Here is a 14,710-nt window from a genome sequence, read left to right on the forward strand (position 1 = left end):
CAGGCTAGCCTCAAACTCCTTGTATAGCCAGGAATGACCTTGACCTCCTGATCACCCTGCCTCCACTTCCTCCTTTTTCGATAACCTTGGGCCCATGAAGAAACAGACAGGGGCTGGAGAGATGGCCCAGCGGTTAAGAGCACTTGTGTTCAGTTCCTACCACCCACGTGGTGGTCCCCAACTCTCTGCAACTCATTTCAGGGCATCTCTCGCCCTCTTCTGGCCTCCACAGGTACTGCATGCATGTGGTGCTCATAATAAACAGGCAGACAAAACACACAAGAAATACATCAATCGAAAAAAGGAGGAAGAACCCAAGACCGTGAGAACGGTGCACAGTGGAGAAGCCAGAAAGCTGGTAGCTCCTCGTGTACACGTGCTCTCTGTCCTTCCATTCCTGCCTGACACGGCCTCAGGGGCGTTGGATTTATTTATTTGTTTATTTATTTATGTGTGTCATGCCGGAGATCGAACTCGGGGCCTTACACTCACCACGGAGTTACATCTCCAGCCCTATTTTTAATTTGAAACATTCACCACTAAGCTGCCCGGGCTGGCCTGGAACCTGGGGCCCTACTGCTTCCGGACCACCGGCGCTGGCACCACCACCCCCAGCCCCAGCTGTAATTACCGCTGTTTCATGGGAACGCCCTGCGCTTCTAGTGGGAAGCTTTTGAGAGCACAGGGTAGGGCCGCCTGCTCCGACCCTGAGGCCTATTTGGGGACGCCCCACAGTTGTGGGGGTGTCTGCTGTCTGCCTCCCCCTGTGCCCCGCCACCCCCTCAGAAGTCCTCCTCCTCCTCGGCCAAGGAGAGGAGCACTGCCTTGGGTGTGTTCTCGAAGAGGGCAGCCCGATTCTGCTGCTGCCCTTTCTTCACCCAGTGGCCGTAAATTCGGAAAGCGTAGGCGTCGATGAGCCTCCGTAGGGGCCTCAGGGCGTAGGGGTCGCGGATGACGATCTCCCTGGTTACGGGCTTCACCCGACGGTACTGGTAGTAGATCTTTACCGAGGCCAGCACGGTTAGACAGATCACCTGCAGGAGGGAGCACTGAGAACCCGCAGCCCAGCTTGTCAGAAAACCCACGGTGGCTTTGGGGACGCCCGGCAGGATGACCCCTATTTCCAGACCACACGTAATCTACCGGGAGTTAGGCTAACAAGGTCAGTGGGCTGACATTCCCTGCGACCAGAAATTTGATTTGGAACAGTGGATACAAGAAGAGGGGCCATTTGCTCGGCGGCAGCGGCGGCGGCGGCGGCGGCGCATGCCTTTAATTCCAGCACTCGGGAGGCAGAGGCAGGAGGATCTCTGTGAGTTCGAGGCCAGCCTGGTCTACAAAGAGAGTTCCAGGAAAGGCGCAAAGCTACATAGAGAAACCCTGTCTCGAGAAAAATAAATAAAAAAAGAAAGAAGAAAAGAGAAAACAAAAAAGACAAAGAAGAAAAGAAAAGGGGGGGCAATTCTAGAATCCCCCACAGTTTAAGGCTCCGGGAGCCTGGTGTCAGCAGGTGTAGGCGCCAACAGCAACCTCTCCCAAGACCCCTGGTCAAGGTAAGTTTCAGTACCTTGAACTTGCCCCGGGGACTGAAGTGTCGCACTTCTTCCACAATGTACTGCTGGAAGAAAGGGTGTGCCAAGGCCTCCTCTGCCGAGCAGCGGTCCTGGGGTTTCACCACCAAGAAGCGAGACACCTGTGAGAACAGAAGGGCGCGGAGGATACCGGGACAGCGTTTTGTTTTGGAAGGCGCAGGGTGTGGTGGTCAATCCTCATTACCAACTTGGTAGGATTTAGAACCACTATGAAAACAGATCTCCGGACGTGTCTGTGAGGGGTTGGTTAGAGGGATGGAGGTGGGAAGTTCCACTCTAAATGTGGATGGCTCCATTTCGTGGGCTGGGGTCCTGGACTGAATAAAAAGGAGATAGTGAGCTGAGCACCAGCATCCGTCTCTCTGCTTCCTGACTGTGGATGCCACGTGATCAGTCTCCTCACACATCTGGAGCCATAAAGCATGAGCCAGAATTAAACTTTCCTTCCTTAAGCAACTTTTTTTTTTAAATTTATTTATTTAGCTGGGCAGTTGTGGTGCACGCTCTTAATCCCAGCACTTGGGTGGCAGAAGCAGGTGGATCTCTGTGAGTTCAAAGCCAGCCTATTCTACAGAGTGAGATCCAAGATAGCTAGGACTGTTTCACAGAGAAACCCTGTCTCAAACAACCAAGAAAAAAAAATATTTATTATGTATACAGTGTTCTGCCTGCCATACATGCCTGCAGGCCAGAAGAAGGCACCAGATCTCATTAAGGATGGTTGTGAGCTACCATGTGGGTGCTGGGAATTGAACTGAGGACCTCTAGAAAAGCAATCAGTGCTCTTAACCTCTGAGCCATCCCTCCAGCTTCTTAAATAGCTTTTGCTAGGTCTTTTGTAGCAGCGATGAGACAAATTTCAGAGGGGTCCCTCCTGGAGATTCCTCCACTCTGGGGTATGCTCCTGTAGTGGGGTGTTGGCCTCTCCCTTGACATACGGGGAGCTGGTGGGCATGGCCTCTCACCAAGTCTTTCACTGTGTCTGAGTAGTCATCCCATTCTGGCGAGCCAAACTGGTATTTGCCATCCATGATCATCCTTAGCATCAGCATCTGCTTCCGGTGCCAGAAGGGTGGGGAGCCAGCCAGCAGTGTGTACATGATGACCCCAGTGCTCCACCTGGAGGGTGGCAGGGTCTCACGTCACACTTAACCTCATGGGCATGCAGGAGCGGCTGGCTGTAGTTTCTAGTTTCACTGGGGTCGGACCACGGTTGTGACCACCTCCCACATCTGCCCAGATCACTCACATGTCCACCTCCTTCCCGTAGCCAGGATGGCTGTCGTCCATGGAACACTGGATGATTTCAGGGGCCAGATAACTAGGAGTCCCGCAGACCTCTGCAGGAACAGTCATTATCAGGGCAGGTTGACAGGAACCCTCGGGAGAAGTTACCCATGAAATGGGACAAGAAGAGCGCTTGACAGGCTTCTCCTATTCCACACCTGAGGGTGGCATCAGGGTACACAGGCTCAGAGAGCCACCTGTGGCTTCCTAGGTCCATTCAGGCACCTGGCATGGCACTCAAGCTGTGGGAACCTAGGTCAACGGAGTCGTAGGGAGAGGACTCAAGTCAAGAGACATCTAGCCTCTGAAGTAGGACATTTTTGGGATTCATTTTTATTTTAAATTGTGTATGTATCTGTATGTGGATATGTACACATAGGTAAAAATGCCCAGCGACCAGAAGAGAGAGTCTGATCCCCTAGAACTGGAGTTAGGGGTGGCTTTGAAAGTCTCCCTATATGTGTGCTGGGAACTGAAACTTGAGTCTTCTACATAAGGAATACATTCTCTTTTTTAAAAAAATTTCATAGATATGAGTATCTTGGCTACACTCATATCTGTGTATCATATGTGCCTGGTGCCCAAGGAAGCCAGAACAGGGTATGGGATCCCCTGGAATTGGAGTTACAGAGAGTTGTGATCAGCAATGTGGATGCTGGGACCGGAACCTAGGTCCTCTGAACAGCCCATGCTCTTAAGTACTGAGTCATTTCTGGGAATTTTTTTTTTAAAGTGTGTGTGTGTGTGTGTGTGTGTGTGTGTGTGTGTGTGTCCGTGTGTTGTGTATGTGTGTGATGTGAAAGCCAGAAGTTAATGTCAGGTGCCTTCCTTGATTGCTCTCCCTCTTGTTTTTGAGGCAGGGTCTCTCACTGGCCTGGAAGGGGCTGATTTAGGTAGACTGGCTGGCCGGCAATCCCCAAGGATGCTCCTAGCTACCTGTCCAGTGCTGGAGACACATGGGCTCTGGGGATTCAAACTCAGGTCCTCAAGCTTCTGTACCCTGTTTTACCCACCAAGCCATCTCCCCAGCCACTGAAGTGGTAGTTTTTATTCTGGGAAGACATTCGGGCCCCTTCCATTTCTGAGTCCCCTCTACGGGCCAAGGCCATGGTACCAGACCTCGGAGCCTCTCTCCTGGCTGCAGCTGGCAGGAAAACCCGAAGTCTGTGAGCTTGATGTTCATGTCATCATCTAGAAGGATGTTCTCCGGCTTCAGGTCCCGATGGACGATGTTGAGTTTGTGCAGGGTGCTGATTACCTCCAGCAGGGCCCGCATGATCTTTCTGAGGAGGCACATACATGGCAATGGTTTGGTTTTATTTATTTTATTGTCGTTGTTGTTTTTCGAGACAGGGTCTCTCTGTGTAGCCCTGGCTGTCCTGGATCTCACTCTACAGACCAGGCTGGCCTTGAACTCAGAGATCTGCCTGCCTCTGCCTTTTGAGTGCTGGGACTAGAGGTGTGTGCCACCATGGCCACTTTATGCTTCCTGCTTGCTAGGCCAACACTCTAGCTGCTGAACTATGGTCTAACCCTATTTTTGCTTTTCAAAACAAGGTGTCACCTGCAACTCATGCAAGCCTTGAACTCATGATCCTCCTGCCTCAGCCTCCTTGTTGTTGAGATTACAGACATTCATTACCAGTTAGTTTTAATTTTTTGTTTTGTATTTTACCCCAGGTACTAGGGATGGAAGTCAGGGCTTTAAACATGCTGGGTTAGTACTACACTCCAGAGACACACATCCAGCCCATGCCCATTGGCTTTCTTTGCTTTTTGTTTGTTTGTTTGTTTGTTGTTGTTTTTACAAGATAGAGTTTCTCACACAATAATCTTTTTTGTTTGTTTGGTTTTGTTTTTTTTGTTTTTGTTTCCTGGATCTCATTCTGTAGCCCAGGCTGGCCTTGAACTCACAGAGATCCACCTGGCTCTGCCTCCCGAGTGCTGGGATTAAAGGCATGTGCCACGATCACCTGGCCTGTTTTTGATTTTTGTTTTTTATTTTTTAAAAAGATTTATTTATTATTTATTTATTTATTTATTTATTTATTTATTTATTTATTTATTTATAGTGTTCTGCCTGCACGAATCCCTGCAGGCCAGAAGAGGGCGCCAAATCTCATTACAGATGGTTGTGAGCCACCATGTGGTTGCTGGGAATTGAACTCAGGACCTCTGGAACAACAGCCAGTGCTCTTAACCTCTGAGCCATCTCTCCAGCCCTTGTTTTTGTCTTTTGTTTTTTGTTTTTTTAAATAGATTGTATTTATTTATTTAATGTGTGTGTGTGTGTATGCCTGCGTATACATATATACACCACATTCATAAAGTGACCAGGTTGTCAGAAGACATCAGGTTTTCTAGAAGTACAGTTACAAACATTTGTGAGCCACCCATGTGGTGCTGGGAACCGAACCTGGGTCCTCTGAAAGAATAGCAAGTGTGCCAGGTGTGGTAGTGTAAGTGTTTAATGCCAACACTCTGTAGGCAGAGAGGCAGCAGATCTCTGTGAGTTCAAGGTCAGCCTGGTCTTCATATCAAGTTCCAGGCCAGGCAGGGCTACATAATGAGACCCCGTCTCAAAAAAACAAATATAAGAGTAACATGTGCTCTTAACTGCTGAGCCATCTCTCCAGGCACACTGGCTTCATTTTTGATTCTAGAATTGGGCAGAACTTTTACCATACAACAGAACTGAGCGTCGCCCTACACTTACTCTTCCACTCATCGGGTAGAAGAGGCAGAAAGGCCAAAGCCCACATACCAACCCCACTACGGGCAATGGAGGATCCAGGATAGGCTGGGACAGTCTAGATTATTCTAGAGTGTAGATGAGCCAAGGAGCTGGGAGATGACAGAAGCACTCCGCTTCTTTTTAGCGGAGATCACTCCGCTAAAGCATGCACACCAGGCCTCCCGCCAGACCACTGTGGTGCCGGCGCTACTACTTGGAGAAGGGATGGAGATGGCACATGCCCCTTACCTGGTTTCCTTCTCAGACAAGGTGACCTTCTCAGTGAGGTAGTCAAAGAGTTCCCCTCTCTTCATCCTGTGGGAACAAAGTGTTTCTTACCTGCCCCCAGAACGGTGTTCCTACCCTGATGCCCTCAAAGACAAGGTGGGCTGTTCCTCTGAGGGAAGGAACCCCGGGGAGGGAGTGGAGGAGTTGTCTGGGAAGAACTGAAAGAAAATCGAGAGGCTGAGAAAATGCAATGTCCCTGCCCGTGGAAATGCATGGCACCCTGGGATCTGGCAGCACTGGGAGTGGGAGACAGGCATCGAAGTCTCTGGCCCAGGACCCCAGATCAAGAGGACTTGGGAGGCCGGATGGTGGTGGCACCCGCCTTTAATCCCAGCACTCAGGAGGCAGAGCCAGGCGGATCTCTGTGAGTTCGAAGCCAGCCTGAGCTATAGAGCAGTTTCAGGACAGGCTCCAAAGCTACACAGAGAAACCCTATCTCGAAAAACCAAAAGGAAAGAAAAGAAAAGAAAAAGAGGACTTGGGAAATTCTGTCAGGAAGCAAATAGAAAGAGTCAACAATCTAAGTGTTGGGGAAGCCAAGTTTGCCCAGTACGTGAGAAGAGCCACTGGGTGGCGACATAAACCCGTAATCCTATTTCTTGGTAAATGGCAGCCGGAGAATCAGGAATTCAAGACCAGCCTCAGCTACATAGTGAGTTGGAGGACAGCCTGGGCTACATGGAACCCTGTCTCAAAAAATAGAAACGAGGGTTGGAGAGATGGCTCAGCAGTTAAGAGCACTTGCTGTTCTTCTGGAGGACCTGGGTTTGGTTCCCAGCACCCAGGTCAAGCCACTCCTGTCTATAACTCCAGCTCCAGGGGATTCAAAACGGCCTCTGGCCTCCACAGGCCCCTGCACTCGCTTGCACATACCCACATGCAGATACACACACACACACCAACATATAACTACAGATAACAAAAATAAATGGTTTAAATAATGGAGGGAGAGGCCAGTCCTGGTGGCGAAGGCCTTTAACCCCAGCACTTGAAAATGCCCTATGGGCTTACCTGCAGCTGGATTTTAGGGAGGCATTTTTCTCAGTTGAGGCTCCCTCCTCTCCAGTGGCTCTAGCTTGTGTCAAGTTGACATACAACTAGCCAACACACGGTGTCTTTACTCCTCGGTACGTCACAGTTAATTTAAGGACAGGATTTACGTGAGAAAACGATGTTTGTACTGTTGAAACATTTCCTATTGTGGCTGCTGAGCCCTTCAATATTTTCTGTTTCCTTTCTTCTCCTTATTACTTATATAAGAAGAATTTGAGATCGGGTCTCACACTGCTGCCCAGGCTAGCCTCAAAGCCATAGCAATAATCCTCCTGCCTCACCCTCCTGAGTGCTTGGATTATAGGACTGTGCCACAGTACCCAGTTTTATCTTTTCCTATTTAACCACAGGATGGGCTCCTAGGCTCCCTCCCCCGCCCAGCTGCGGCCATCCCTGCTGTATCCACAGGGTTCTGTCCTGCATGACCTTTTGGGGGCAGCTCAAATGTCTTTAACCTTTAGAGAGGTGGTTTGGGGACGCTATTTTTACTGGTGTCCTGAGGAGCCCTACGGAGTAAAACTAGATGGCTCTAGCATCGACCACGTTCTAGATCAGAAAGCTAAAAAGACTGAATTGAGTGTTTTTGGGGTTTTGTTTTCTAGACATGGTGTGGCTATGTAGCACAAACCGGCTTCAAGCTTTTGATCTTTTGCCTCAGCCTCCCAAGTGCTGGCCTTGCAGAAATGTGCCACGGCCAAGCCCAGCTTTGAAAAGCAATCTCCTCTCCCTCCTCCCCTCTGCCCTCCTGTTCTCCCTCCCCTCCCACACACCCCCTTCTTTTGTTTGTTTTTGTTTTTGAGATAGGGTCTCTGTATATACTCTGACTGGCCTGGAATTCACTGTTGACCAGACAGGTCCTGAGATTCACCTTCTTCTGCCTTCCAAGTGTTGGGATTAAAGGCCTGCACCATCATGTTTGGAGGAAATTTTTTATTTTCTTTCTTTCTTTTCACTTTCTGTCTTTCTTTCTTTCTTTCTTTCTTTCTTTCTCTCTCCCTTTCTTCCTTCCTCCCTTCCTTCCTTTCTTTCCTTCCTTCATCAGCATCATCATCATTATTATTATTATTTTTTTTTTCCGAGATAGGGTTTCTGTGTCCTGGCTGGCCTCAAACTCAGAGAACTGCCTGCCTCTGCCTCTCAAAGGTGTGTATCACCACCACCTGGCACATTTTTTTTTTCAAATAAAAACTGATCACAAGTCTCCAGCGCACCCTTCACATGCACTTTGTGTAGTTATCATTGCTTGCTCCATTTTGGTTTTTTAAGACAGAGACTTATATCAGGCTGGGCTGATACTCCCTGGCTGGCCATGAACTTGAAGTCACTCTCCTGTCTCGGTTTCTGAGAGCTGAGACTACAAGAGTGTGCCGCTATGCCAGGTTTGTGTTCATATTTGATGCTTAGTGACAAGGACCTCCTCATCCTGTTGGCGCAAACACAGTGGTGATACCGGTCTTTGAACAACAAAATGTCATCTCAACCACTGGCTTCTCCCTTCCATACCCCCTGCAGCCTCCTCCCCCTCCTTCCTTCCTCAACTCATCCCCAGGGACCAACGAGTACCAGGGCTGGTGGTCATGCCTGTAATTTCAGCACTGTAGAGGCTGAAGCAGGGAGATCATGAGTTCAAGGTCAGCCTGGGCTAAGAGCAAGTCCCACAGCAGTCTGGCCTTCCTAAAGAGATGTTGCAGGGCTGGAGAGATGGCTCAGAGGTTAAGAGCACTGGCTGTTCTTCCAGAGGTCCTGAGTTCAATTCCCAGCAACCACATGGCTGCTCACAACCATCGATAATGAGATTCTGGCTCCTTCTTCTGCAGGGATACATACAGGCAGAACACTGTATACATAATAAATAAATAAATCTTTAAAAAATTATTAAAAAAAGAGATGTTGCCTCCCAAGAAAAGAAAGGAAGAAAGGGCCAAGCGGTGGTGCACACACCTTTGATCCCAGCACTTGGGAGGCAGAAACTGGCAGATCTCTGTGAGTTGGAGGCCAGCCTGGGCTACAGAGTTCCAGGACAGCCAGAGCTACCCAGAGAAACTCTGTCTTGAAAAACCAACCAACCAAACAAACAAACAAAAAAACATATAGTCTAAGAAACATATAATCAGGGGTTGGGGATTTAGCTCAGTGGTAAAGCGCTTGCCTAGCAAGTGCAAGGCCCTGGGTTCAGTCCTCAGCTCTGGAAAAAAATATATATAATCAAATTGAAACCAGGCATGGTGGCACACCCCTTTAATCCCAGCATTTGGGAGTCAGATGCAGGTGGATCTGTGTGAATTTAAGGCCAACTTGGTCTACATAGCAAGTCCAGAGCTACCCAAAAGGACCCTGTCTAAAAGAAATTTTTTAAATTAAGAAATAAGCCAGGCAGTGGTGGCGCACACCTTTAATTCCAGCACTTGGGAGGCAGAGGCAGGCGGATCTCTGTGAGTTCCAGGCCAGCCTGGTCTACAGAGTGAGATCCAGGAAAGACGCCAAAGCCACACAGAGAAACCCTGTCTCAAAAAACCAAAAACAAACAAACAAACAAAAAACCCAATATATACACAGACACACACACACAGACACACACACACAAAAAAAAAAAAAAAAAAAAAAAAAAAAAAAAAAAAAAAAAAAACATCCATAAGTGGTATCCTAGGTTTCAAACCTGGCAGAGTGGCCCTGAGTCAACTGTTGATTTTGGCTGGCATTTCATCACAGGGGTTGGAGAACTGATGTTGGCCCCCTGACAACCTGGCAGGGACCCATGGAGGGCTTCCGAAGCCCCAGGGTAATGGTGGCTCCAGGGTTGGGTACTTACAGGTCAAATACCAAGAAGAAGAAAGTGTTGGTCTCGTAAGTGTCCTTCAGCTGTACTGAAATGGAAAAGGCTAGCTGGTCTCAAGGAGCAGAGGGGCCTTGGCAGGGGCCACAGGGCACAGGGACCAGACAGGCTGGCTTCAAAGGTAGGAGTGGGAATGTGATGGGCTTCCAGGACAATCACTGAGGTGTGGGAAGGACCCCTTCCTCAACTGCACCCACTCCCAACCTGTCTATACCCACCCTGTCTAGTAGCGAGGGTGGCACCTGTGGCCTCGAGCTGCGACAATGGGCTGGCAGAGCCACCGAGCGTCAGGTGAAGATGGATGGGTATATCGGGTCACAAGATGGCTCCTATGCCCTGACTTGGGCTGTTAGGGCAGAATCACTACAAAGCACACGGCCATGGCTTGCGCCAGGGGTAGGTAGTGGGGCTGGGAGGATCCACTCACTGATGTTGGGGTGTCCCGAGACCTTCTGCAGGATGTCCACCTCCTTCAGTGTGGCTTCCCGGAGCTCCTGCACCTCCTCAGAGCTGAAGCTGCCTCCGCCTGTGATGTCGATGATCTTTACTGCATATTCCTGGCATGTAGGTTTGTGGATACAGCGCCTCACCACGCTACTGACACCCCTGTGGGCAGAGAACAGATAGATGGTCTCGGGACTCCACACTTCAGGGGAGTCCCTTACCAAAGGCAGGACAGGGACTAGAGAGAAAGCTCTGCAATCAAGGACACTTGTTGCTCTTTCAGAGGACCCGGGTTCAGTTCCCAGCACCCACACAGCTACTAACAACTGTCTGAAATTCCAGGGGATCCAACACCCACTTCTGACCTGTAAGGACACCAGACATGCATGTGGTGCACAAACATACCAGCAGAACCGTCATGCTCATAAAATAACAATAAAATCAATCAGTAAATAAAAGGTACAGATGTTCTTCCTGGTGTTATAACACATACTTCCCTTCCCACCCAAGAGGGACAGAAATGGGGCCAGGGCTGAGGGTGGCGACAATCTTTCCGATCACAGAGCTGAGGTCAGGATTTCCGCGGGAGGGCCGGGTCTTACCTGCCCAAGATCTCCTTGGGTTCATAGTGCTCATAGAAGCTCTGTGCAGAATGGGAGTCAGGGAGGGCCTCATCCCGGGTCATGCTCAGGTGGGTCTCAGGGGGATTCCAAGAACCTCTGAAAAGGGTACAGAAAGCAGCAGTCAGCTCCCTACCCCTCCCTCCTCTTTTTCTTTCTTTCTTTCTTTCCTTTTTTTTTTTTTTTTTTTTTTTGAGACAGGCTTTCTCTGTGTAGCCCAGGCTGTCCTGGAACTCACTTTGTAGACCAAGCTGGCCTCGAACTCAGAGATTCACCTGCCTCTGCCTCTCAAGTGCTGAGATTAAAGGCATGGGCAACCAGGGCCTGTCTCTTTTTCTTTTTTAAGATTTTTTTAAAAAGCATATAGGGCTGGGTGGCAGTGGCCCCCATGCCTTTAGTCCCAGCACTCAGGAGGCAGAGGCAGGTGGTTCTTTGTGAGTTTGAGGCCAGCCTGGTCTACAGAACGAGTTCTAGGACAACTAGGGCTGCACAGAGAAACCCTGTCTTGAAAACAAAACAAAATACACACACCAAAAAAAGTAAACAAACAAAGGCCAAGTGCCCAACTTGGTCTACATAGTAAGTTCTACACCAGCCAGGAGACCTAGATCAATAAACTGATACATGAGACCTTGTATCAATTAAAAAAAAAAAAGGTGAATACTGGAAATAAAACTCAGTAACTAAGCCGGGCAGTGGTGGTGCATGCCTTTGATCCCAGCACTCGGGAGGCAGAGCCAGGCGGATCTCTGTGAGTTCGAGGCCAGCCTGGGCTACCAAGTTAGTTTCAGGAAAGGCACAAAGCTACACAAAGAAACCCTGTCTCGGAGAAGAAAAAAAAAAAAAAAACCTCAGTAACTAAAAGCACTGGCTACTCTTTCATCAGAGGACCCCGGTTCAAATCCCAGCACCCACATGGCAGCTTGCAATCATCTATAAGTCTAGTTCCAGGGGATCTGGTATCTTCTTCTGGCCTCCGTGGGGACCAGCCATACAAGTAGTATACAGACAAAACACCCATACACATAAAATCAAAAATCTTACAAAAGAAAGCCAAGCACTGTATCAGAGCTGGGTGAGGGATTGTGGATCTCAGCCTCTGGTATCACCTCCCATTAGACAGATGACTAGGCCTTGGTGCCCTCTGCTCAGCACAAGTATGTGGTAATTGCTGAGTATAATTCAATGAACAGGTGATCCATTGGCACAGGCCTTAGCAGATGGAATGCCCTAGATCCTGCCTAACGATGGCCAGTAAGCCCTGAGTAGTCCTGGAGCAGTGTTTACAATACAGTAAATTCTTTTATTTATTTATTTATTTATTTTTGAAACAGGGTCTCACTATGCAGTCCTGGCTGGCCTAAAACTCATCGAGATCCACATGCCTCTTCCTCCCAAGTGCTGGCATTAAAGGCATGTGCCTCCACACCTGGCATGAGTCAGTAACTCTTTATTTTTATTTATTTACTTTTGGTTTTTGAGACAGGGTTTCTCTGAGTAGCCCTGGCTGTCCTGGAACTCACTCTGTAGACCAGGCTGGCCTTGAACTCAGAGATCCACCTGTCCCTGCCTCCCTAGTGCTGGGATTAAAGCTGTGGGTCATCACGTCCCTGCTCTCTTATTTTTATTTTTAGGTGCTGGGGATAGAACCCAGAGCCTTGCACAAGGTAGGCGAGCACTCAGCGACCAGAGTCAGGGTGATCAAGCTTGCATGTGGAGAAGATAAGCGGGTCCATGGTGTCGCAGGAACATAGAGGCTCCTACCAGGAAACTAAACTCCTGCTTCAGACCCAGGGTTTGAGAAAGGCAGAAAATCCCCCAGCAATAGGAAGAGGCAAACAGGCAACAGGCACGGGCTTCTGGTCCACTTCTGTGAGCCCAAAAAGGCCTGGTCTCCCAATCTGCTAACCAGCCAAGCCGCAGTCCTGGCTGCCTCAAGCTGGCTCTTGGTGTCCCAGCTACTGGGTGCCTGGTTACCAGAAGAAGGTTTAGAATAACAATCGTCTGCTTTGCCAATAGCAGGAACCTGGCCTGTCCACATCAACAGCCAACAGAAAGTTGTTCGTGCCCCCTCGACAAGCCTGAAAACCCCAAAATGGGCATCCCTGCCCCTCACTTATTATGACCGCCACACCAGATCCCTTGCAAGGGTACAGAGCCATTCTGGGCCCATACCAGGATGCCATCCTGAACCAGGCCGGCCAAATTCTGCCTGTACTCACATTTTCTGCTAATGTGTGTGTGTCCATCCCCCTGCCCCCGCCCCCAAAGCTCTTAAGACTTGGCTGGAGCCAACAACGGGTCTCTACTGTTTTATTCACCCATTATACTTGTCCCAAGACTCCCTGCGGGGGAGGGGGAGGTTCTAAATAAGAGTAGGTGGTCCAATGGTTTGGAACCTACTGTCCCTCCCAGAAAGCTAGTTAAACAGCATAACCAGGCACACGATCTGTAGGCAACCGCCTGACAGACAGGTGCTCTGAGAACCCGCGCTCTCCCAGGTCTGAGGAGAAATGGGTCAAACAGATTTGAGGCTGTCTGTCTTTGCCTCAAACCCCCACTGCTCCCCAACTGCTGCCTCGCTACTCACCGTTATGTCCTGGTAGGCTCTTGAATGAAAGTGACAAGAGTTCCCAGGTCCTGGAGCCCTTGGGAGACAGGGGACCACGAAGGACTGAAGCTGTGTCCTGAGCAGACACTTGTGGTTGGAGTTGCTATCTTTCTCCTCTCCTGGGACTTGGTACTTGGGTGATGGAAGGCTGGCCTGCCAAAAATAAACCACAACTGCAGACCCGGGATGTAGGCCAAGGTCCAGGAGGGATAGGCCTGGGGCAGAACTGCATCAAGGGTGCCACCTGGTGGACGCTGGGGAATGCGCAAGTGGCTTGGGAGCAGGCAAAGCCTGGTTTTTTTGTTTTGTTTTGTTTTTTCGAGACAGGGTTTCTCTGTGTAGCTTTGCGCCTTTCCTGGAACTCACTTTGTACACCAGGATGGCTTTGAACTCACAGAGATCGGCCTACCTCTGCCTCCCGAGTGCTGGGACTAAAGGCGTGTGCCACCACCACCCGGCTTGTTTTTGTTTTTTTATTATGTGTATGTGTGCACAGGGGTGCAGGTGCCTGGGGAGGCCAGGTGTTGGATTTCCCTGGAGCTGGAGTTATATGTGGTCTTAGCTACCTGATGTCGGTGCCGGAAACAAACTCTGGAAAGGCAGTATGTGACCTTACTGGATGGGCCAGTTTTCTAGCTGTTTTGTTGTTTAAGATTTATGTGTATGAATCTTTTGCTGGCAGTATGTATGTGCACCACAGGAATGCTTATACCCTCAGAGGTCAGAAGAGGGCATTGGATCCCCTGGAACTGGCGTTATAGACTGTTGGGAGCCAGTGTATGAGTCTGGAAATGAACCCAGGTGCACAACACGAGGCATCCATCTCTAGGGCCTGGCAACACCAGCTTTGAAAGGAAAGCAGTTGTTTTTCGAGTCTTGCTACACAGCTCTGACTGCCCTCAAATTCACACTCCTGCCTCTGCCTGTATGCTGGGATTGAAGGTGTGCACCACCTGCCATGACAGCGACCTTGTGTTTCTCCTCCGATTCAGCACATTTGACTCACCCATGAGGGGACAGACTGGCTCAAACTTGCGGCAATCCTCTTGCCTGCTTCCCAAGTATTGGGATTACGTGTACCACCATGCCCAGTTTGGTTTAAACCTGGAGCAATCCCTGAGGTATAGGACTAGAGTTTGGAGCCTGTGACAAAGCTTTCCTGAGGTGCTGGGTTCAATACCAAGCACAGACAAGTGTGGGTTTAGCCTAGTGTCGCAAGTAGAAATATCCAAACTACAGAGAAAATAC

At 49.5% G+C, this 14,710-nt stretch overlaps 1 protein-coding gene across 2 annotated transcripts; it reads right to left on the reverse strand.

The window, feature by feature from the left end:
• Window positions 1-421: 421 nt before the first annotated feature.
• On the reverse strand, window positions 422-13,580 carry Phkg1 (phosphorylase kinase catalytic subunit gamma 1). 2 transcript variants are annotated; one of them, XM_006971362.4, is made up of 10 exons: window positions 13,442-13,576; window positions 10,834-10,950; window positions 10,215-10,393; window positions 9,764-9,818; window positions 5,863-5,928; window positions 3,999-4,162; window positions 2,842-2,932; window positions 2,558-2,711; window positions 1,568-1,693; window positions 422-1,034 (listed from the first exon to the last, which is right to left on the reverse strand). In XM_006971362.4, exons 2-10 carry the CDS (start codon window positions 10,914-10,916, stop codon window positions 783-785), a joined length of 1,170 nt encoding a protein of 389 aa, XP_006971424.1. In that variant the 5' UTR covers window positions 10,917-10,950; window positions 13,442-13,576; the 3' UTR covers window positions 422-782. The 2 variants fall into 2 exon arrangements, with proteins under 2 accessions (XP_006971424.1, XP_076416203.1); XM_076560088.1 differs by lacking the exon at window positions 9,764-9,818 and having other exon boundaries at window positions 13,442-13,580.
• Window positions 13,581-14,710: the final 1,130 nt, after the last annotated feature.

Source organism: Peromyscus maniculatus, chromosome 23, assembly GCF_049852395.1.
Source record: "Peromyscus maniculatus bairdii isolate BWxNUB_F1_BW_parent chromosome 23, HU_Pman_BW_mat_3.1, whole genome shotgun sequence".
NCBI classification, from domain to species: domain Eukaryota; kingdom Metazoa; phylum Chordata; class Mammalia; order Rodentia; family Cricetidae; genus Peromyscus; species Peromyscus maniculatus.

What these genes read in the sequence shown, in the direction of transcription:
- Phkg1 (XM_006971362.4), bottom strand. Translation starts at nt 10,916, where the DNA reads ATGACCCGGGATGAGGCCCTCCCTGACTCCCATTCTGCACAGAGCTTC. An exon ending in CAGACACAGTGAAAGACTTG is followed by an intron (nt 1,694 to 2,557) that starts GTGAGAGGCCAT and finishes CTGTTCTCACAG; the next exon opens with GTGTCTCGCTTCTTGGTGGT. An exon ending in GTCCCCGGGGCAAGTTCAAG is followed by an intron (nt 1,035 to 1,567) that starts GTACTGAAACTT and finishes TCCCTCCTGCAG; the next exon opens with GTGATCTGTCTAACCGTGCT.